This window comes from Triticum aestivum, chromosome 7B, assembly GCF_018294505.1.
Source record: "Triticum aestivum cultivar Chinese Spring chromosome 7B, IWGSC CS RefSeq v2.1, whole genome shotgun sequence".
In the NCBI taxonomy this organism is placed as follows: Eukaryota; Viridiplantae; Streptophyta; class Magnoliopsida; order Poales; family Poaceae; genus Triticum; species Triticum aestivum.
In genome coordinates, this window is record NC_057813.1 from 762,565,560 (window position 1) to 762,586,566 (window position 21,007).

The 21,007-nt window shown below is 43.1% G+C and overlaps 2 protein-coding genes across 5 annotated transcripts; both read right to left on the reverse strand.

Annotated features, from left to right (window-relative positions):
* Positions 1–218: 218 nt before the first annotated feature.
* On the reverse strand, positions 219–4,402 carry LOC123162595 (AT-hook motif nuclear-localized protein 9). The gene is made up of 5 exons (XM_044580366.1): positions 3,789–4,402; positions 3,587–3,654; positions 2,166–2,297; positions 1,003–1,164; positions 219–895 (listed from the first exon to the last, which is right to left on the reverse strand). Exons 1-5 carry the CDS (start codon positions 4,258–4,260, stop codon positions 599–601), a joined length of 1,131 nt encoding a protein of 376 aa, XP_044436301.1. The 5' UTR covers positions 4,261–4,402; the 3' UTR covers positions 219–598.
* Positions 4,403–5,708: 1,306 nt separating this feature from the next.
* Positions 5,709–20,392, reverse strand: LOC123161019 (lysine-specific demethylase 5B). Of its 4 annotated transcripts, XR_006480494.1 has the most exons (34): positions 18,817–20,391; positions 18,521–18,578; positions 17,997–18,119; positions 17,834–17,891; positions 17,617–17,753; positions 17,153–17,311; positions 16,977–17,060; positions 16,580–16,747; positions 16,141–16,293; positions 15,855–16,046; positions 15,705–15,770; positions 15,497–15,592; positions 15,276–15,362; positions 15,039–15,155; positions 14,739–14,946; positions 14,588–14,652; positions 13,924–13,982; positions 13,709–13,840; positions 13,483–13,639; positions 13,064–13,393; positions 11,974–12,156; positions 11,818–11,879; positions 9,462–9,537; positions 9,013–9,162; positions 8,795–8,922; positions 8,386–8,506; positions 8,238–8,311; positions 8,015–8,159; positions 7,731–7,880; positions 7,132–7,227; positions 6,946–7,041; positions 6,649–6,863; positions 6,426–6,561; positions 6,148–6,342 (listed from the first exon to the last, which is right to left on the reverse strand). XR_006480494.1 is itself a non-coding variant. In XM_044578871.1 (33 exons), exons 1-33 carry the CDS (start codon positions 20,316–20,318, stop codon positions 6,078–6,080), a joined length of 5,712 nt encoding a protein of 1,903 aa, XP_044434806.1. In that variant the 5' UTR covers positions 20,319–20,390; the 3' UTR covers positions 5,709–6,077. The 4 variants fall into 4 exon arrangements, 1 of the variants encoding a protein (XP_044434806.1); XM_044578871.1 differs by lacking the exon at positions 6,426–6,561 and having other exon boundaries at positions 5,709–6,342; positions 18,817–20,390; XR_006480496.1 differs by lacking the exons at positions 6,148–6,342; positions 6,426–6,561 and having other exon boundaries at positions 6,827–6,863; positions 7,731–7,815; positions 18,817–20,392.
* Between the last annotated feature and the right edge of the window lie 615 nt (positions 20,393–21,007).

Genomic DNA, 21,007 nt, shown 5'->3' on the forward strand with positions numbered 1-21,007 from the left:
GGAGTAGCTAGCTAGGATCATGAAGGTACATGTTGGACATGATTGATATCGCACCACTAGAATATTTATGTATCTGAACCTAATTTCACACCCTGCATTTTCCCATTGCAACGCACAACGGCACAAGCATGTTTGCTAGTTTTCCCGTTGCAACGCACAAGCATATTTGCTAGTAAGAAGGAAAAGAAAGAAGCAAAGGGGATGCAAACACAAGAAGAGAAAGGAAAATAAAACTGTCAAAGTCTGTCTGTCTGTCTGCAACCAAGAAAGAGACTAGCTACAAACAAGTTGCTCATTGCTGCTGCCTATAACTACATCATACCATACCATACCATACCAGACCACACCATCAACCAACAACCGAATCCACTATTTCCATCATAGATCAGCCCGACCGACCGGCGCCAACATCATCGGTTAAACTGATCATAGTCGACGACAACATTCATTATACTAACTAGACTTCTTTTTAAACCCACGCAGGAGAGGAACACAACCAGCCCAACCAAACCCTAGAATCATCCATCCATCATCCACTAGCTAAGCTAGCCTAGGCTCAACTTCCGCCGTACCAAACTAATTAAACAGTCTACATCCTTCACTCCCGGATCGAGTTGATGTCGATGCCGCCGCAGGACCGCGACTCCATCTGCCGCATCATGCCCGTCCACCCGCTCATCATCGCGTCCGACGGCAGCTCCTCCTCTCCGCGGGGCATCGGCATCAGCGGCGAAGGGCCCTCTTCCTCCGCCTCGCCTCCAACTCCGACTCCGTCTCCGCCCCTGCCCCCGTTGGCATCGCCGGTCTGTTCTTCCTCCGCTGCAGCAGACTCCTGCCCGGCCTTACCCTTCCTGCTCTTCTTCGACCCCGCGTACATGAAGCTCCCCACAATCACCTGCACCAGCACACACAATCACCTAATCATTCATTTCTGGAACACAACAGACCAAGGGCGAATTAATGAAATGCTGATGTTTCAGTAAAAAAAGAACGAGTGATCACCTGAACTGTCCCGGCTGCTGTCAGGACTCCACCAACGCTTCCTCCAATAACCCTGTGATCAGCACCACACAGCGCTATGCACAGCCCTCCGTTTCGTGTGCGCGTAACACCGTCATCTATAACCAGGTATGATCCAGAGAGGCACAGGATTTCGAATCGACCCTGTCAAAGGTAAATATGGGACATGCAAAAATTGTTACACTGTTGTCCGTGACTGGTGTTATAACTTATAAGTGAAGCATTTCTTGGCAAAATAGAAATATTAATGATTCCATATTCATCAGCAATGGATCTAGGAACTGCAAACTTGAAAAAATACCACCTGTCTTAGGTTGCTAACAACATATCATGACTTCATTTGACGACAAACGACAGAAGCAGGCAGGTTTACTTCTAGCAAGACAACAGATCAACAACATACACATCAAAGATGCAGCTCCTAAATACTCCCTCCGTCCCATAATATAAGAGCTTTTTTGACACTACTTATATTATGGGACGGAAGGAGTATGAAATAACTAGAAGGAGAGCATTAAGATGACAAGTAATAGAAAAACTGACATTACTGCCAGTAACCGGAAGCAGGGCACTAAGATGACAGCGTAAACATCAAAGACTGCCAGAAACAAAGCATAATGGGCCATGCCACATATATGGGTAATAGGTTCACAGGCATTCCCAGGACCCAATCCAGCTGCCTTAAGGCTTTCATCTTCCAGATTTCATAGGATGAATCTATGACAGGACAAGTAAAAACAAAGGCTGGTTCTTTGATGTAGGATGTTGAATACATGCCATTCTGCTCATGTTCAAAAAAAAAATGAGAAGACATCTTGTATCCAATTTTACCAACAGACAGATATAAGGCTTCTAGGAGAAGTCAGGATGTAATTGCAGTTCTTTTTGTAGCTTATTACTGGTTCCATTATAACAAAGCATACCACCGTATATGTTAGGTTTTAAACCTGATGGGCTCTGATAAAAACATTCCGGTTCTAGTGATTACTGTTAAACCAAATTCTGCAAGTAACTGGTAAAAGTTTGCTAGTAGGAAAACTGATAACTTGGAATATTTTGAGCACGGCTTTTTTTAAGCAAGAATAGAATGTAAGGCACAGATATCAGTCTCTGGGCCACTGGTACTAACAACCATGAGAACATACCTCATATTTAACTACACTGCCAGAACCCGCATCCTGATGAAGGGTTGCAGTGGAGACAGCCCCTGATGCTGACATGATGCAGACCGCCCTTGGGCCCTGTTGCGAGAAGGACATTATCCTGGCTGCGACATCCTGCAAAAATAGGCACAAACACACTATAACTGTAAGTCACGCAACAGAATATGCATAATGCATAGAAAACTAAATTATTTAACACTTTGCTATACTTTAGAAAGACAACTGAATGTTTCGCTCTATGCTTTCTTGGACTATAATGAGAACAAGGCAATCAAAGAATAGTTAACATCTGGTAACCACATAGCAAGGGGGGGGAAAGGAACCTACGGACCTACAATGCACAGATAATGATATTCTAGTACATTTAAGCCAGCATGGACCATGTGGGATCAGATTCAAGGGTTACCATATATAATGGCTGAGGGACAATAGTTCCAATAGTTCCTGGCATGAAACCAGGCCAGTGACCACCTGCTTCAACAGTAATAAGAAAGAGCATTGCTAATCATTTGTTTAAGCAACAATACCCATACATCTGGTGTGGCAACAAAAAGCTTTAGAAACCAGAGATAACATGCTTAGACGTGAATTCACAGAACCAGGCCCTGGCCCAAGTCATGGGTGGAGTTACTGCTTTCACACACCCTGTGGCATGTGGTTTTGTAGCACAACACATCCGAAGTACCTAACGGCATCCAATTGAATAAAAAGGCGAGGATCTTATTTATAGGAAGTGAAACATGGAGATAGGAACAGCTTGGAAAACAGAGCAAGAGATCACATCAGTTTCCTTCCAGTTAAAGATGGTCACCATCAGCATGTGGTGTTTCTTTTTCCTTTCTAACAGGAGTAATTCAGAGCGTGCGGCACGGCCTCTCGTAACACAACTGAAGATCAACTCCCTCAAGATTACTCGAGTGACCAAACCCGAAAGCTGCCGCGCTTAACATGTGCCGGCATCAAAAGCGGGCTTTTCTGTTGTGCAGAACAAGAAGGGGGGAAAGCAACACCCATTCTAAAGCATGGAAAGTAAACATTGTCACATCACAATAAATGAAAAATCCGCCTTGTCCACGCAAACAAAAAGGGCATCCTTCTCAGAAAGATCTGTATCTATTATTTATCGGTTTATTTCAGGCAGGAAACGGCAGCAACTTTAGAAACCCGTGTATTTTTGATCGACGGGGGTCCAAATCTAGCGAGTTTTGCTAGAAAGGCGACGCGCTTTTTTGCATTAGTGCAGAGCAACTTAATATAGCCACAGAAAGAAGAAACTGCATTGAACTTTGGCATGAAACTGGAATGTTCCATTCTTAGCGGAGCAATCAATCTAGTTCTGTCGGCAAGCAATCACATCAACTGTACATATATATGTGTGTGTATGGGGGATACCGGACACGGACCTCTCCTGATGGGATGATGATGACATGCGGGGTGAACCCGGTGCCGACGGTGCCGAGGAACGATTTCCCTGAAAAAGAAGAACACAACGAAACTGTCAGTCAATCAATCTGGAAGCAGAAGATACAGGGGAACTGGCAAATGCTCTGTTTTTTTTTTTTTTGCTTTCCATGTAATGTGAGTGGGGGAAGATTGGTTGGTTACCGAGGGAGGCGAGCTGCTGCATCTTGCCGGAGCCGGGGGGCCGGCCGCGGCGCTTCTCGGAGGAGGGCCCGCCGCCGGAGCCGGGCGTGACGGGGACGATGGCGGTGCAGGGGGAGGGGGCCGGCGCCGGCGAGGGGGCGAGCGCGGAGCCGTCGGGCTTGTACTTGCGGGGGCGGCCGCGCTTCTTCCGGCCGAGGTCGTCGGCGGCGGAGACGGAGGGGCCCATCTGGGGGTGGGGAATGCCGGGGTGGGGGTGGGGGTCGGGGCCCATGGGGAAGGAGAAGACGTCGAGCGGGTGGGGGTGGTGGTGGCGGGGGTAGGCGTCAGGCGGGGGCGGGGGAGGGGAGGGGAAGGCGGGGGCTTGGGTGGCGGTGGAGGGGGACGGGGAGGGGCGGTGGTGGACGTAGTAGGGGGAGGAGGAGGCGGCGCCCGAGGAGGCCGCCAGGGAGGAGGAGTCGTCGGTGGAGTCCATTCATCCGACGGCGGAAACCCTATCTAGATTCGCCGGCGCGGCATGGATTCCGGCGAGAGACGAGTGTGGGTGAGGGGAGGGGAACCGGGCGAAACGCTACTTGGCTAAAACCCTAGACTAGACTAGAAAGAGAGTGGGGTTGGTTTTGGTTTTGCTTGTTTTTCTCTAACCAACACATTCATGCATGACTCACCACAACCTCAACACATGTTTGGTGTTTCACACCCCCTCCCCTCTCTCCCCTCTCTCTCACACGCGCAAGTGTGGCCTCTCCAAAAAGGAAGTTGTCGTTTCTACGATTTCTACTATTCTCTCGATCGTAAGACGTTTTTTGACTTTGGTGTCAGATAACCTCTGAGCCGCCCTGCACCAGTGTGGACACGGGGGCAGGAACGATCCTCTACAGCCATTGGATGCATCCATCGGGTGAATCAAGTCCGTTAATCACGCCATGGCCAGGAGCGTCGGGATGCATAATGCAGTGTCAAAAACCCTCTTACATTATGGGACGCTGGGAGTGGCTTCTAGTGGCACACGAGGCTTACTATATGAGGGAGTATACGTTAATACTATATATTATTGTATCGCACAGCACGGGCATTGCCTATTATCTGGTCCATGAATGATCGAGAGGTGTGCTTATCTTGGGACGGACCTCGGTCTTCTAACAGAGGGCCCTCCTCTGTGTTGGTTCCCCTGCTTGTCGCAATCGAAGGGGGAGAGTCGTCCAAAGATATTGAAGGGTGCTAATTTTACAGCTAGAGGGTAATATCGGTGTGATGGAATCCCGAGGAGAAGCAATGTGGGATGTGCTCCTCGCACGAACAGTCAATTCGTTACAACTAGTACCTACCTATAAGAAACAATTGTGCAAAAAATTAAATACATGAATGCTCATGTTTACCAGTACTCAAATCTTCGTATTAGGGGGGGTTGGGTGGGGGAAGATTGTTTGGTGCCAAGAGAAAACAATAAACTTCGACGCTCTAAAAGAGCAACAAATCCAAAAGGAAGTTTTACAAGCAAATGTGCATGCATAAATTTTTGACATTTGGAAAGGAAAAAAAATGTGCGCCTTTGAATTTCCGTTAAATCTGTGTTATGTTCCTTACACAAACGATGCCGGTAAATGTACCCATCAATATAAAGCAAGCATGTTCTATAAATTATAAAATGCGCCTGGAATTAGTTACTGATTCAGCTCAAAAACTCAACTGCATTCCTTATATATAGTTTACTCATAGAAAGAAAGAACAGAGGTCAACATGCCTTCCATGGACACCAGAATGCTCTCTTGATTTACCACAGAAAACAACCAAGTAACATCTTATTTTTCATAATTTTGTACCCAAAAAAAAGCCAACTAAATAGTATCAGTGGAGAAGTCCTAAGTTACAGTGGACAGTCATCTTGACTACAACATCACAGCCTGCAATATAGACACCGAATGCAAATCGAACTTCATCTTTTATTAATAAAGAAACTTCTTTTCCCAGGTAAAGAGTACACTTTGCTTTTACAGGAATGCTAATAACAAATGTCCTACAGCTCGAACCTTTACACATCATATACAATGGATGTGCCATCGAGCCCTAACAGGAATCATGTATTGGTTACTGGGGGTAAAAAAAGCCAGTGCGACGCTAGTCACGCTACCACTAACCAACCAGCACAGACTATTTCTGGCAAGCTACAACTGATGGCAGGATCAAAACTGGCGGCGCAAACCCGCCGTTTTCAGAAGTTGATCAGCCATAAGCACATGAAAGAATTAGAAAGGGGGAAAAAATACTAGCCTGAAGAAGGATTTGTACATGCTACAAATCAGGGCCTTTAAAAGGGGAAGAAATGTCTTGGGAATATCCCATGAAATCGCTGCGTCTTCTGGCTGTTCTGTGGGGAACCCTTTTGCTGTCCTTCCACGTGTTGTCTATTTCGCTATCTTGTCGCAGAAGCTTTACCAAATCTAGCCTAACCTGGGATTTCTCCCGCGTGTTGCTGATACACTTATTATCATCCTCCACAGTTTCTGGTTCGTCACCAGATGCTGGAGGGGTGTGAGGTCCTGCTTCGGCGCTTGATCTGAGACATGGGGAAAAAGAGTTATATGAAAGAACGTGCAATTAAATGCACAGGGTCAGCACGAGAAATTAAAACAACACTACCAGCGCCTTGACATGCTAATGGACTGTTTTTACGGATCATCCCCAGAATGAATCATAAATGAATAAATAATGTCATATTGAGTTATTGACAGTCTTGATTCCACCAATCAATGATTGCCAACATCCTTGGTTCATGCTATCCTTAGCATATAAAGTTATCATCAATATGTTACTCCAAGAAAGCTAACAGCTCCAAGGAAATGGTTAAACCGAGTATACATACCTATCCTCCTCCCTGGCTGCTGACCGGGGGAGCGATATAAACCCTTCGCCATTATTAGGACTGCAAGCAGGACAATAGAATGTTTTTGGAGGGGGGCCACACAAGTTGATGCAATCAAAATGATACCACTCGTCACACTGATCGCATGCTATCATGGCCCTGTTATCATATGGTTTGCGGCAAATGCAATAAAGAATGCTCCGATCTCTGAGTAACTGCAATGGGACTAGGCTGGTGAGAAAATAACCAACAAAAAGCTCAATGAATAATTAATGAGATCTAGAATTCGGTATGTACCTTCAGTTCCTTCTCGACATGTACAGATAGATTCTCCCCTTGAACAATAAGCTCATATACAAGATCAAGTGGAAGCTCACCACAATCAAACGCGGCCTGCAGAACAGCATGCATGGTCTTAAGGTTTGCAGCGTTTCATTCCCATCTTACTTACAGAGCAAATAGCAAAAGAAACTGGCATCTCACCTTTCCTGCTTTGGCTAGCCACTGCTGACTGGTTTCCTTTATTTCACCAATCTGTGACTTGAAGAAATCTTCACCAGATATCTCTAAATTTGAACCCTAATAGAATCAGTGCATCAAAGAATACATCAGGCCGAGTGAATTTAAAATTTGATTACCATTGAAGAAAAATTAAGGATATAGAACTACATGAGCACTGCAAAGAGGCTCATATAAATGAAGAGCATAAATGGAAACATTACCATGGACACACCACTGAATAGAAATTGTAACTATTGCCACAATATAAATGATAGCTGAGAAATAAATCCGAGTTATTATTATTTTATACAGTTCAACATCATACAAAACTTCCACATTTGCTTTCAGTAACAAAGTCATCAAAGGACTAAGGAGATTATGTTCCATTAACAGAATCAGAATCAGAATGGTTCATCACACCACATCAGGTATGAACTCCATAACACAACTGTAATAGACCTCTTTTAAAACTGTTCATTCTATCCGTGTCTCTGTTTCCCACATTGATATCCTAAGTCACTATGATTGCCGAAGTGCCTATATTTGGGAAGAAAAATTATAGTTTAAACCAATCATATTACCTCTTTATCAAGGCGCATCACGTGTTGGATCGATGTCTTTTTTCCACCATACAAGATTTTATGAATTCGTTTCTTCCATATATATCTGCTCAATACCAACTCAATGTTACCGATGATTTGCTGATCATATAAGCCAGCAGCTGATGTTGCCTACAAAATTGACCAATAAACAGCAATGGCATACTTGTTTATTTCTTCTAACACATCCATCATTGAAAGAGTCGAGAGCATCTAACGTTCATCAAAATTTGTTAAAAATAAGGGACAAGATTGCCAAGGATCACCTTTAGAGCAACCAGAAGAGGTTTGCACATCACACTAAGATCATTTCCGTTGCAAGAATCCGCGTCATGCAAAATTTGCACCAAAGAGAACTTAAAGTCACTACCCTTCTTGATAATTTCTTCCAACAAATCCAACTCCTCAATTCTATTAAAGGTCAGGTGAACCTTTGTAAGCCCAAATGAGGAAGCTAAGTTTAAATTAAATAGTTGTTTTTAAAATTACCCTGTGTAGAAACCCTTTGTACAACTGAGGAGTTCACTAAGTGCACTAAGAGCAGGACGGTTCCCTTTAGAGATCTGTAACATTTGCATCAGTATCAGAATATAACATCAATCACCAACTTAATCAGATTTATCAAACTGATAATTACCTTCTCTTGTATTCCTTTCTCTAATGGATCCCCGCTTTCTAAACAGAAGCAAAATGGACAAATATATTCAGTGGTTGTTCGTTTAGAAGCAAGCAGTGGTTCCACACAAGAGCTGTGGTACCTGCATAATAGATCATTCAATCAAAGATTGAGAGAAAATGCACAGAAAAACAAAACATGACAGACAGTATCGAGAAGGCATAGTTTGACCGAACTAGCTAGTTCCCTTCACTCAATACAAGCAGAAAAAAAAATCCATTCCAAGCAGAAAAATAGCATGTTCTTGTGTTGGATTCAGAGAATCCCATCTCATGTACACTACTGATCTAGGTGCATACAAACAAGCATAATATAATTTGATTGACACCTCGACGAACATGAAAAACCAATCCAAGCACATGTAATTTACCAGTCTTGACATATTAAACATCTGGAGGCTACATCATCTCCCACGTCACATGAACAGATGACACAGAACCCTTTCCTCTTACAATCCTCAGCATAAAACATAGAAGCATTGTCCAATGATCCTCTGATCTGAAAATAGGAAGTGAAAAGCTCAAAGCGTTTGCCAATAAATAAATAAAAGAAGACAACAAAGCGTGCTCGTTTCAAACAGAAACCAACCTTTAGAAGCATTGAGAGCACAGATCCATTATCAGTGACATCAGGAGAAAGAGTACAGCAGCACTTATTGAACCACCCATCAATCTTTTTAATATCGAGAACAACCCTATCCATTTCACAACAATCAAGTGCAACAGACCGGCCACTGTCCTGTAAAGGTTCACATATCATGAATGTTAGCAGAAGATACTCAACACAACAGAATACAATCACTACTCAATATTTTTCATGAACATGTAATGAAGAGCGGTGAAGCAAGTTAAAAGCTCGCTATGGTGCATATCTCGTGAATCTAAATTTTAGCAAAAATTACACAAATAAACATTAAGACAAGAAATAGCTATACTGCAAAAATATTTACAATGTTCTCATAAAAATGTTACAAAATTAACAGAAACAAAATGAATAAGAAATTCAGCTCCTAGATATTGATAATACGAATGACTTACTCTGAGCCTTAGTAGTTCAGTCCAAGATTGGTGATCACGCGATGTAAAGAAGGCATTACATTGCTCTGTCCATGACCTGAGAGGAAGGAAGAATTATTGAATGATAAAATGATGGCTCCAAACGCAACTTGATGGCTTGAACTATCACTTGAGTGCAGTAAAGTAAACTAAAAGGACTGGGAGGGCACAGCGCAGCTTTCGAAAAAAGTGCACAAGGCCGAAAAAGGAGATAGTCTGGTACAGTGGTACTCTAGTATGTTCTGTTAAATACTTCAAAGATAAATGCACTAGTATATTCCAACTTCAGTACGGAAGCGAGATCTGGTTATTCCTATCTACCAAATTGCTTCCTAGTGCAGCTGCACTATCTGGAGCGATCAAGCGCACCGTCCATCCACCTTCTGATGCGTTTTTTGGCGTGATGCGCCGAGTAGAGTATGTAGTCTATAACAAGCGGCGGTTATCAACTTTAATCACAGGTTCTGGGCCATAAGACAATTAATGCGTTCACACAAGGTCGTGGGCAAATTTATGTGTCTTTGCGCATTAAATTTTGTTTCACAAAATTTCAGGAAAGTTATATCTTTCAAAATTACGATCTGTTTTCACCGTCAGGTTCTTTGCGACGACCTCTTAGAAACTATTATGTAGATCCCATTTGCATATGTTCTACGATTTTTTTTTCAAAAAAAGCAACTTTGGTATTAGATGAGGCAACTTTTAGTGCTACATTTGACAACTGCCTATTATGTACCTTACCATAACTGCCAATTAGTCTGATGCTCTCCTAAGTTGGCTAGTATAGTTTTTTTTTAACAGAAAGACTGTAAAGGAGGCCCATACAATATAATTGGCGGAACAAAGCCAAATTGCAAGTACCGTGCCTTGAACCTGGGTGGGTGGGAAGGCATCAGCCCCTTTCCACCACTAGGCCATGCCTTAGTCTGCTTGGCTACTATACTTGTCCTACCATGACGGCCAAATTGCTTATCACTGTCGCAAGTTGCCTTCTCTGACAATCGAGAATCTTAACACTATCCTAAGTTGTCCTGCAAAATTTTCCGGTGTCATATGCAAACTAGAAACCATGACAGGGAGAACCGTGGCTTAGCCCGGTGGTGAGCAAGTGCCGAAACCTGCCCACCCACCCAAGTTCGAGTACCCCTACTCTCATTCTCGGTGTGTACTCACCTTTCACCTTAATGAAACGTCATGGGCTGTCTAACCCATGATCTGAAAAAAATTTAGAAACCATGGTAGGCAACTTTCATAGTACAACCATGGTTCCTAAGTTGTCTACATCACTACGAAGTTGCCGATGGGTGATGCTCAATTGCTTGCCTAAAATACCATGGAAGTTGCCTATCATGGTTGCTAAGTTGCCTATGACGCCAGAATGTTTTTGTGCGGTAACTTGGAATAATGTTAGAATACTCGCCAATCATGGTAGACAATTTAGAGATGATGTTATGCACCTTGGCAAACATGGTAGTCAACTAAAGCGGGCATTGGGTTGATAGGCAGTTATGGTAGGAAACTTTAAAGGTGATATTAAACAACTTGATAGTCATGGTAGCCAACTTATAAGAGCTTGGGTAGATATGTAGTCATAGTATGCACCCTGCCCAGAAAGTTGCTTCCTGTAGCACCGAAGTTTCCCCAAGTAGTACCAAAATTGCTCATGAAAAAAAGTTTGTTGAAACATACCCACATAGGATCTGGTTTTGAAGAACTTGACACGAGAAACCCAACGGTAAAAACAGATCTTAATTCGGTTCAGAAGTTGTAGCTTTTTAAAAAAACGGTAAAAACATTCCCTTTTACATGGTTGTCACGAGAAACACAGCGGTATAAACAGATCTTAATTTGGTTCAGAAGTTGTAGCTTTTTTAAAAACGGTAAAAACATTCCCTTTTACATGGTTGTCACAATAAACACAACGGTAAGAACAGATCCTAATTCGGTTCAGAAGTTGTAGCTTTTTTAAAAGACGGTAAAAACATTCCCTTTTTCATGGTTGTCACGAGAAACACAACGGTAAAAACAGATCTTAATTCGGTTCAGAAGTTGTAGCTTTTTAAAAAACGGTAAAAACATTCCCTTTTACATGGTTGTCACAATAAACACAACGGTAAGAACAGATCTTAATTCGGTTCAGAAGTTGTAGCCTTTTAAAAAACGGTAAAACATTCCCTTTTACATGGGGTTTCCTAATGTGTGTTACAGTAAGAAATCGCACGGATGGGACCAAGGGTGGGGGACCAGGTGATTCCATATCTGGCGCTTTCCTTTTTGGAGGGTCTGCTCGTCCACACTAATCCCATGAACAACACTGAGATTCTTACATGTGACTTACTTATGTTTGTTTATAGCATCCTCGAGCTTGGCAGTCATCATAGAATAAGGAACAGCAATTTCCTGTGACAAGCAAAAATATAATGCAGCTGAAACCCAAGAACAGCTGAAGAAGTGAATGGAAAATGTGAAAAGTACGTCAGTTCTGAAAACTTGCCTGATGTTCTGCCAAAACATTTTCGACATCTTCCAGTCTATATTTTACAGAGTTTTCAGAACCAGGAAGCAAAACAAGTGCTTTCCTTAGCCAAGATAATCCGCTCATCAACAATGTAGCTAAAGGGCAGCTTGACAATGATGCAGGAAGGTGGACAGCTTCTTCAATTGCTCGATCAACAGCCTGCAAGGTTAAATTTACATGGCTCTAGCAACTTCAGCTACACAATTAAGACATATGTAGTGCAACGGATAACTATCTTTAGACAGTAACAAACAAGTTTCACTCTTCAGCTAAATAATACTCCCTCCGTCCCAAAATAAGTGTCTTAGCTTTGTACTAACTTTAGTACAAAGTTGTACTAAACTTGAGACACTTATTTTGGGACGGAGGTAGTATGATTCAGTTTGGATCAGCAAGGACATGCATATGAAAAGACAACTAACTTACTACTGTGGTGCGTTGGTATACTATCAGTGGCAGTCCTAAAATGAAGATGACCCCCACACAAATCACATATGTCCCACGTGAGTCATGATAAGTTGGATGTCACACACCACGTGCACGGGCTATATCAAAGAATTTTTATTTTTTTGGAAATGGTGGCAGTGCACCATGGTGACCTGGGTACTACAGCAACAAGGGTGGACCAGTGGCCTTAAGATGGACCATGATGGCCTCTACTATTTCCTGCACACCCCTACCTCACAGACATGCTCTCTCATACAATGCAAGTGAATTTGATTTTAAGAATTTTAGCTTTGGCAAGTTTGAGGGGCACAGTGTTTGGATCTAGAAGATCGAAAAACAGAGGTGAATGAGGAAAAGTGCACGTGGTGAGACCTGCAGTGAAGATGCAATCGTCCTGCTACAAGAAGACGGATGGTGGACCCTTTTTTAGGTGCTGGAGCGATGTGACTGTTAATCTATTACTGTTCCATAGTATTCCGAAAACAAATAGCACACAACAATACTTGATAGTACTAGAAGCATAATTATCATCATTCATTAATGGAACCAAAAATGCAGGTGAAAAATATTAGCTTGCTTTCTATACATGAACCAATCAAAATGACAGTGAACATGTTACCTCTAACAAGGGAATCCTGCAGCAGAAAGACAGTGCTGTCAACATCCATCCAAGTGTCACCAAAGAATCTTTCATTTCATTAAGAACCTTTAACTCAAAACCAAGAGATAATCCACTTTCTATTTCTGCACTAATTTTACTTTGCAGCTCCTCCAAATCTCTTTCAAGTGGGTCAACTGTAGAGCCGATCACATTCAGATGCAGTAGGGTTCTTAAACTGCTTAGCAGACTTTGTGAATTCTGTTCCCACTCCTCAATATTACTGAGAACAGAATTAAGTGCAGAAGTGTCGAGAATGACTTTCATAGTTGCAGGCTGACAGACTATATCCTGTGATATGAAGAACCATGGTTATCAAAAAAATTATAAATAAGTATACTTTCTGAAAATAATTATCGTGAAAGCCATATTGAATGAACCTTCAAGTCATCAACTTTAAGACGAACTCCAAATCCAAGTTTATCACATCTAGGTCTCAGATAGGCCTGACATTTGTCCATCCACAGCCTAGCAGCAATAATCTCTGCTTTCATAACTTGTTCAGATGGAAGTATAGCTTTTATATCCTCTGACAACCTGAAATGGATAGTCAGTATAAAAAATAGTCTGTAGCATAAGAATATAGATCTCTATGAGGACTAGTACCGGATATGATCCTCAAACTCAGAGAGAGAAGCTGACAGCTCAAGCATACGTCGAGCCTTCTCTTCCCAAGCAGTGGCATTTTTTAGCACCTCCGACAGACCAACGAATGGTTGCTCCTCTTCAATAGTTAATCTGGCAGACAGGTAATAATAGTGAGGCAGAGCAAAAGAATTATCCTATACAAGATTAGAAACTGGTGAATTGATTACACTTACATGGAGGCTTGTATCAGAATTTCTTTAATAAACTGCAGGGACATTTGTGTTGCAAGAGCCTGTTACATACTTGAATGTTAATGTAATCAATCCACTTAAGCATCAATGAAATAATATCCACCTTAAACAATGGTGTCAACACTAGAAACTGCCATACGTAGGCAAAGTTAACTGCAAATTTCAACTAGACTGACTTGGAATAAGGGATGAATTATATATAACACATGTTTAGAATCAAATAGCACAATCAACCAGTGATGAAGAAGTTCATGCTTTCTGTGGCAGGAATCTAAAGATGTTATCGGAGACCCTGACTAGGATCCAGAGACTGATTTATGACAAAGTTAAGAGTTACCAGCAACCATAAACAATGTTAAAAATAAGAAGAAATTAAAGGGATTCAAGTTTCAACTCAGGTAATAAGATATATGTTGGGTTCAATTATAATTTCATCATGAAGTTTTAATCAACATCTATTTTTCATTTGCTAGAGTGAAAAAAATGTAGTGTCCACTCATTTTATCAGCAAGAGCTACATGATCCAAATTTTGTAGGAGTCAATTGGTTTAATAGTGCAATAAGTGGGTGTCTGCCAAAGTGGAACTAGGAAACACATTCACATTACATGAGTTCTTATTCTCAGTTACACGGTTTAGAAAAATACCTCAGATGCTTGCTTCCTGCAAAAGGACCTCTTTAATTCTTTTTCAACAAATGGCAGTTCGTCCACTGAGTAGAACAATATCTCTTGTGAGTTAGATAATAAAGCATTTCACATACAACAATCGCCATGGATAGAAGTATTAAAAATGTACCTTTTACTCTCAGTGATTTGCCATCCTTTAGAATGGCTGTCAACTCCTCAACAATGTTGTGGTAGTCGTTCCTTTCAAAAAGTTTTGTGAGTATGCTATTAACATGACTTGCCCAGGAGCAAGCACCTGAATACCGTTGCTTAAGAAGGTTCAGCTCGGGAATGTTGAACTTGGTACCATCCAACGCAAGGAGGAAATTCTCCAGTTCCTGGAGTATTTACAACAAAAGAATAATACATCTGCATTCCTTCAAATTCGAATAGTTGAGAAAAGGAATAGAGGAATAGGATGATTGCTAACCTTTAGACCAGGCGAGTCTTGGAGATATGATTGACACTGCATTCTCAATGATTCAGCTTCTTTCCACAGTTTTGAAACAAGATCAACTTCTGGAACTAGAGCTCGAAGTTGTACCATCTATCAAGGTTTAGACATTGTCAAATGCCTGACAATTCAACAATGCAGAAGCATATGAACAGCACATGAATCAGAATTAACTTTGAAGGAGAAGCTGACAGCCAAAAAATTTAGACACACCTCTAATTTCAGAGTATTCAGGCAATCTATGTCAATGACGCCCAGTTTATCCTCTTCAAGTAAATCACGTGCTTTCTTCAACCAAGACTACAGCACAAGTGAAATGCAAACATTCCAGAAGTTAAGAAACTCAATAAGTTAAGAAACAGTGCATGGGAAAAGAAACTACCACTAGCATATCAAATTATCAAATTAAAGAATTACACTAACAAAGCGCATACCTTTGCAGAAGAAATCTCACAAGACAACATTGATGTTTCAGTTAGCTCGACAGGTAATTCAGAAGCCCGAGAGTACAGTGCTTCCAAGTGGTCAACCTAAGAAAACATGACAATGAGAAAACATTGTCACCACAATCTATGAAACGGTAGGTGGAAGAATTCAAGGATGCAATGTGAATCTATTTTGTGTCCCACAATTCATGATTACCGTCGAGCAGGATGATAATGCAATGTTTATTTCACTAATCAGCATTTTTCCTTTCTCTGCATAGTCCTGCAACAGGGGGAAATTATAACAACAGAGTAAATTATAGGGACTTGTGATAAGAACTACACTGTAGTACCTGATTTTACATACCTGCAGCTGTGCAAGACCAGGTTCACAGGATGATTCACATCTCACAGCAATTAATTCTTCGATATCCACATACTTTACTTTCTCAGAACACTTGTCTTTACGAAGCAAACATTCATCGATTTTGGAAAGGCAATTTCTAATACTCAGACCCCATTTTTTAGCCTCGGTTAATTTTAGTGCCATGTTTCGGACCTAAGAAATCGATAGCATCACAGTAAATACAAGTCACTCAATTGTTGTAAGAATTCTACACAAACCATAGCATGTTCAGTAGAAAAAGACGTACGGCGTCCATGTCATGGTCACCCCACAGAAATTGTTCAGCAGCTTCCAAGGCAGTGGAATATGCAGTATCCAAGAATGGCATATGGAGAATATGATCAGATTTTGAAAGCCAGTCCTTAGCAAGTTGTGCATATGACATATGCTGATCTTTGCCCTGCAGACAGGTCGATAAGGACCCATCAAAAGTAAGAAAAGAAACGAAACAAACATAATCGAGGTGGTCTTCCATTGCACAAAATTATGGTACATGGTGCAGCATAATTTCTTATTCACTGTACCAGATGTCATGGAATCATGAGAAGAGGAACCACCGAGAGATTGACAATACCATCGTAAAAAAGCAAGCAAATCACTCCATGCATACTCTTGTTTAATGGAATGCAAATATACAAAACAGAGAACTCAATTGACAGACTGGTGCATTGTAGTCCATATCAAACCTTTTTAGATGGCGTGGGGATGTCATTAAGCAACAAGGGGCTCTGCTTAACATTCTCCCCTGAGAGACTAGCCTTGACCTCGGAAGCTAAATCACCCAACTCTGCAAGGGTGTGGCGGTAAAGTAAGCGACGCTTCTCTGGACTGCATTCACAAAGGTGCTTCCAGTGCTGGGAAAGAAAGGAATTGTTTTTAACAAACTTGTTAAATCTTTTTTTATGAAAGCGTTATTCAGTGCCACTGCATAAGATGAACATCCTCATTGAAAGATCTTTTGCTACCGTAGAGCAGCTAAAATATGATGTTCATACCCATGTTTGGCAATAAATGGAACAAGACATAAAGATGACATGGAGTTAACAAATGACTAAGCAAAATAATGCCATAACAAAGACGAACCTCAAGGCAAACATGAGAAGTCCTACAGCTACAGGAAACTGCTGATAGATACAGGTACTGTTGGCATATGATGCACTTCTTATCCTGCATAGTAAAATTTCGAAATGGTTATACTAGCACATTATACACAGAGAAAAATACCATGACAGGGGATGAACGTATATTAATAGAAATACCTCTTCATTTCCAATAAAGTTTGGGTTACTCCTTGGTTGCATTGGACTGGATTTGATAATCCCATTAATCCATAGCTCCTCTCGACATTTTTTCTCTTTAACAAATACCCTCTCAACTTCTTCTTTTAAGTACGCAACTGATTTATTGTCCACACCGTTCTGCAAATAAAAGGATTAGGGAATGTAAATATTTGCCAGCACTGTGCACAGATTATAGTTTTACAGGTTGCGTTTTGGGGCAAACATAAACAAGAAAATAAAATTGCATTAAAATAAATGTATGTGAGATTGTTAATATTTGTCACTTACGACAACAAAATACTGATGATGAAATTCAATAACAGCAGATAAATTTACAAAAAAGGAGGCTTGCTGACCACAACTAAAAGAGCTAAGCTAGCATAACAATGACTCAAAATTAATACAGAATATAAGCAGCAAATAACCAATAGTTATTCTCTAACCTTTGCAACCACATACAAAAGCTCTTCATGGGACAAAACAGGTGCCTTTCGGTACATACGGTACAGTTCAGCTCCAATTCCACCATGAGGCAGCCAGTCAGCAGGAGCAAAATTAACAGCCTCGGCGCAATTTAAACCTGAATTGAACGGTGCGTCTCAAATTTGAAATAACATCATAGCTGAAAGAAAAAGGACTATGGAGTATGGCATGTATTACCTAAATTGAAACCACCATGGTAAGACCTTGGAAAAGTAATCACGAAGTTGCCAGGCTCCTAGAGAAAGATAGCAACAAACAAGTTTTATCTACTAGATGTTGTAAAGAACATCAGTACATATGGTAGAATCCTTGTCTGTTTGCAAAAGAAGTCTGTACTAACCTGCATGACACTGTAAACAGGAACACCATTTGCTTGTAAAACCGACGGATTCAGCATCGTGACGAGGTGAAATAGTAGGTCTGGTTGTGCATCAAATAGATCAGGTAAAGCCTTGCGCATAACCTGTAGCAGTTTAAAATGTTAAACACTTAAGTTACACATAAAAGGCTCGAATGTTACCAAACCAGAATAGCACTGCTAAACAGAAATTGTTGCTAAGGAGCATTTTGCTTTGTTTTCTAGACAGTTGCTACAGATAAGAGAATAACAAATACAAAAAGATCTATTGTAATTCCGCTGTAGCTCAAAAAGTACAACAACAGTTGCTACAGGTAGTAGTAATAAGAGAATAACTTTACTTTCCAGTTCCCAGTACAGAATAAAAAATGTTTATCGAGGTGTAAAGAAAAGAAGCCACTGTGTTAATACAAGTGCAATCAGTATTTGCACACTACTCAATATCACATTTGTATGAACTGGAGATACTAATATCATATTATTTTGTTTAGAAAAACATAACATACCCGCTCAAAAGCATTTGCCTCCGCTCCAGGTACCCCATACCAACATTTTGGCTCGCCCCTGAAACACATGTCAGATAACCACAATTTACTTGGAGATGAACAACTCTAGGCCCAAAACTTAACAAAAAAAGAATGCAGAACATAACAAAATTGCTAGCATCCCTCACATAACAACAAAAGAAAATTCTCGACCCACTAATCAGCAATCAATAAAACAAAAGTAAGAAAAACAATGTGGGATAGCAAAGATAAGAAGATAACATGTCCAACACGCTATTCAGGCAGGATTTGCTTACCAATGTAAATAATTAATTGAATAAAAGCAATGGTCCTCAACATGCCAACAAAATGATGAAAACAGCATCCCCATGTAGAGCCATGGGACCATTACACCAGGAATTTTATCCTTGACGGTCCGAAGAACTGAACCTGGCAGGTTGGGAAAATTGTTGAGATTCCAAGGGCTGGAGCAGTACTTGTGCCACGTCTCTGGATCCACTGATGCAGGCACCGGATCGCCAAGGCGAGGAAACCCACTTCCGTAATCCGAAGTGTCAATGTCACTCCCATACATAACCTCCAGCTCCCCTGCCTTGCCCTCCACAATCTCCCAGAAGAGCTTCTCGACCTGAACACGGCTAGGAGGCCTTGGCCCAAACCACTTCCTTCTCACCTTGTCATCAAATCGCTTGAAAGCATCAAGCTGACAGGTGTTCCTCCTTTCGACGAATCCGAAACAATCGCTGTCAGGGTTCTTGCAGTCCGAGCAGTACCAGTTCCCCGGAGGCACGCTCTCGAGCGGAGGTGATAAACAGTACATATGCCACCCTTTATCACAGCGGTCGCACAGCAGCATGGCGTCCCCATGCAAGCCACTGTCACACCGCTCGCAGACCTGATCGTCTTGGCTGACCTCTGCATCAAGCTTTCTCTTCTTGGGCTTGCGAGATCCAGGAGACCCTGCATTTTTCCCGGGAGAGCCGCTGCCGTTGCCATGGCGCTCGTTAGAAGCCAGTCCGGCGGCCTTCTGATTTCTCCTCTTCCGGCCGCTGCTGCTGCTAACGCCGGAAGCCTCCTCCTCATCCATCTCTCCTCCAGAACCAGAAACCGACGGCTGGTTGTCAAGCTCGACCTTTGCATCGGCCTGCTTCCCGCCCTGCGCCGACGCAGATCTGCCGTTGGTGAACTTCTCGTAGTCGTAGAGATGCTCGTAGTATAGCTGCGCGAGCACGTGCTTGGCGCACTCGGGCACGTGCCGGGGCGGCGCCTTGTCGTCGACGAGCCGGACGACGTCGTCCCAGCGCCGGCCCTCGCAGGCGCCGTCGTAGCCGCCGAAGCGCTTGACGGCGTGGAAGAGGCGGCAGAGGTCGAGCGGGCGGCCGTCGGAGAGGGCGGGCGGCTTGGGGGGCGCGGTCCGCTTGCGGCCCCGGCGCGGCGGCCCGGCGTCGGCCCTGGCGCGGAGGAACCGGGTGTAGTCGAGGAGGAAGGTGTCCCGGTCGGCGGGGGCCGGGCGGGCCAGGAGGCGGTGGATGGGCTGCCGCTTGGCGGGGAAGTTGAGGGCGGACGCGTCGAGCGCCCCCGGCGGCGACCAGGACGGCGGCGGCACGATGCGGCAGACGCCGTAGGGCTCGGCAGCGGGGCGGATCCGCGCGACGTACGCCAGCGGGTCCGCGAACTCCTCCTCCGTCGGGCGGAAGACGGGCGCCTCGGGCACGGGGGCGTATCCCGTGTCCGTGGCGGCGGCGGCGCAGCCGGCGGCGGAGGTGGTGGTGGCCGGGAGGGGGCGGCCCTTCCCCATCGGCGGCGGGTCGGAGCTAGGGTTTCGGCGAGATGGGACGGGACCGGGGTGGGGAATTGCGGTGCGGGGTGAGGGACCGGTGTGTGTTTTTTTCCTGAAGAAGTTGGGATGCGATGCTGGGCCTGATGAAAGAAGGCCACTTCTGTCCTCTGAACTTTGGCCCAGCTCCAAATTCGGTCCTAAAACTTTGAAGACCATTCTTCCCTCAAAAAACAATATCAAAACCGTTTTATGTTTTTTTTCTTGGCGGCCGGATGATTTTTCAAATGGTTTTCAGCGTCAAATGAAGCGGATTCTGCAAATGTATAAGGCGCGCGTTCGGCCATGTGGGCTCCCCCGCCGTGACTCCGTATGAGGTCCGATCACTCCGGCATTGTCGGGCCCGTAGGAGCTGAGCGTTAGGGGTTAGAGATGTTTGGGGTACGTGGCGGGGTAAATACTTGGAGATCGGAAGGAGAAGGAAGAGGGTGAGGCTCGTCCTATGTGTTATTTGTGTCGATATTTAGAGGTTTCAACCAATGCACCAAAAGCAAAACAATGTTAAAATATCATGGTTCGGTGTTGAAGTTTTCGGATCAATGTGGTCTTCAAATCTTTTCCCCTTTGTAAGCGAAATGTGGAGTCAATTGTTGTACATCACTTAGGTCCTCCCCTCCCTCTTACGTCATCCCTCTCATACAATCCCTGCC

Excerpts from the sequence above, each read along its gene's own strand:
- LOC123161019 (XM_044578871.1), bottom strand. The coding sequence starts at position 20,318 with ATGGGGAAGGGCCGCCCCCTCCCGGCCACCACCACCTCCGCCGCCGGC. Across the intron at positions 15,363-15,496 it reads GTGAGATTTCTTCTGCAAAG|TCTTGGTTGAAGAAAGCACG; the intron begins GTATGCGCTTTG and ends CTTGTGCTGTAG. Across the intron at positions 9,163-9,461 it reads CTGAACTACTAAGGCTCAGA|GACAGTGGCCGGTCTGTTGC; the intron begins GTAAGTCATTCG and ends GAACCTTTACAG.
- LOC123162595 (XM_044580366.1), bottom strand. The coding sequence starts at position 4,260 with ATGGACTCCACCGACGACTCCTCCTCCCTGGCGGCCTCCTCGGGCGCC. Across the intron at positions 3,655-3,788 it reads GCAGCAGCTCGCCTCCCTCG|GGAAATCGTTCCTCGGCACC; the intron begins GTAACCAACCAA and ends CTTCTTTTTCAG. Across the intron at positions 2,298-3,586 it reads TCATCATCCCATCAGGAGAG|GATGTCGCAGCCAGGATAAT; the intron begins GTCCGTGTCCGG and ends CTATTTTTGCAG.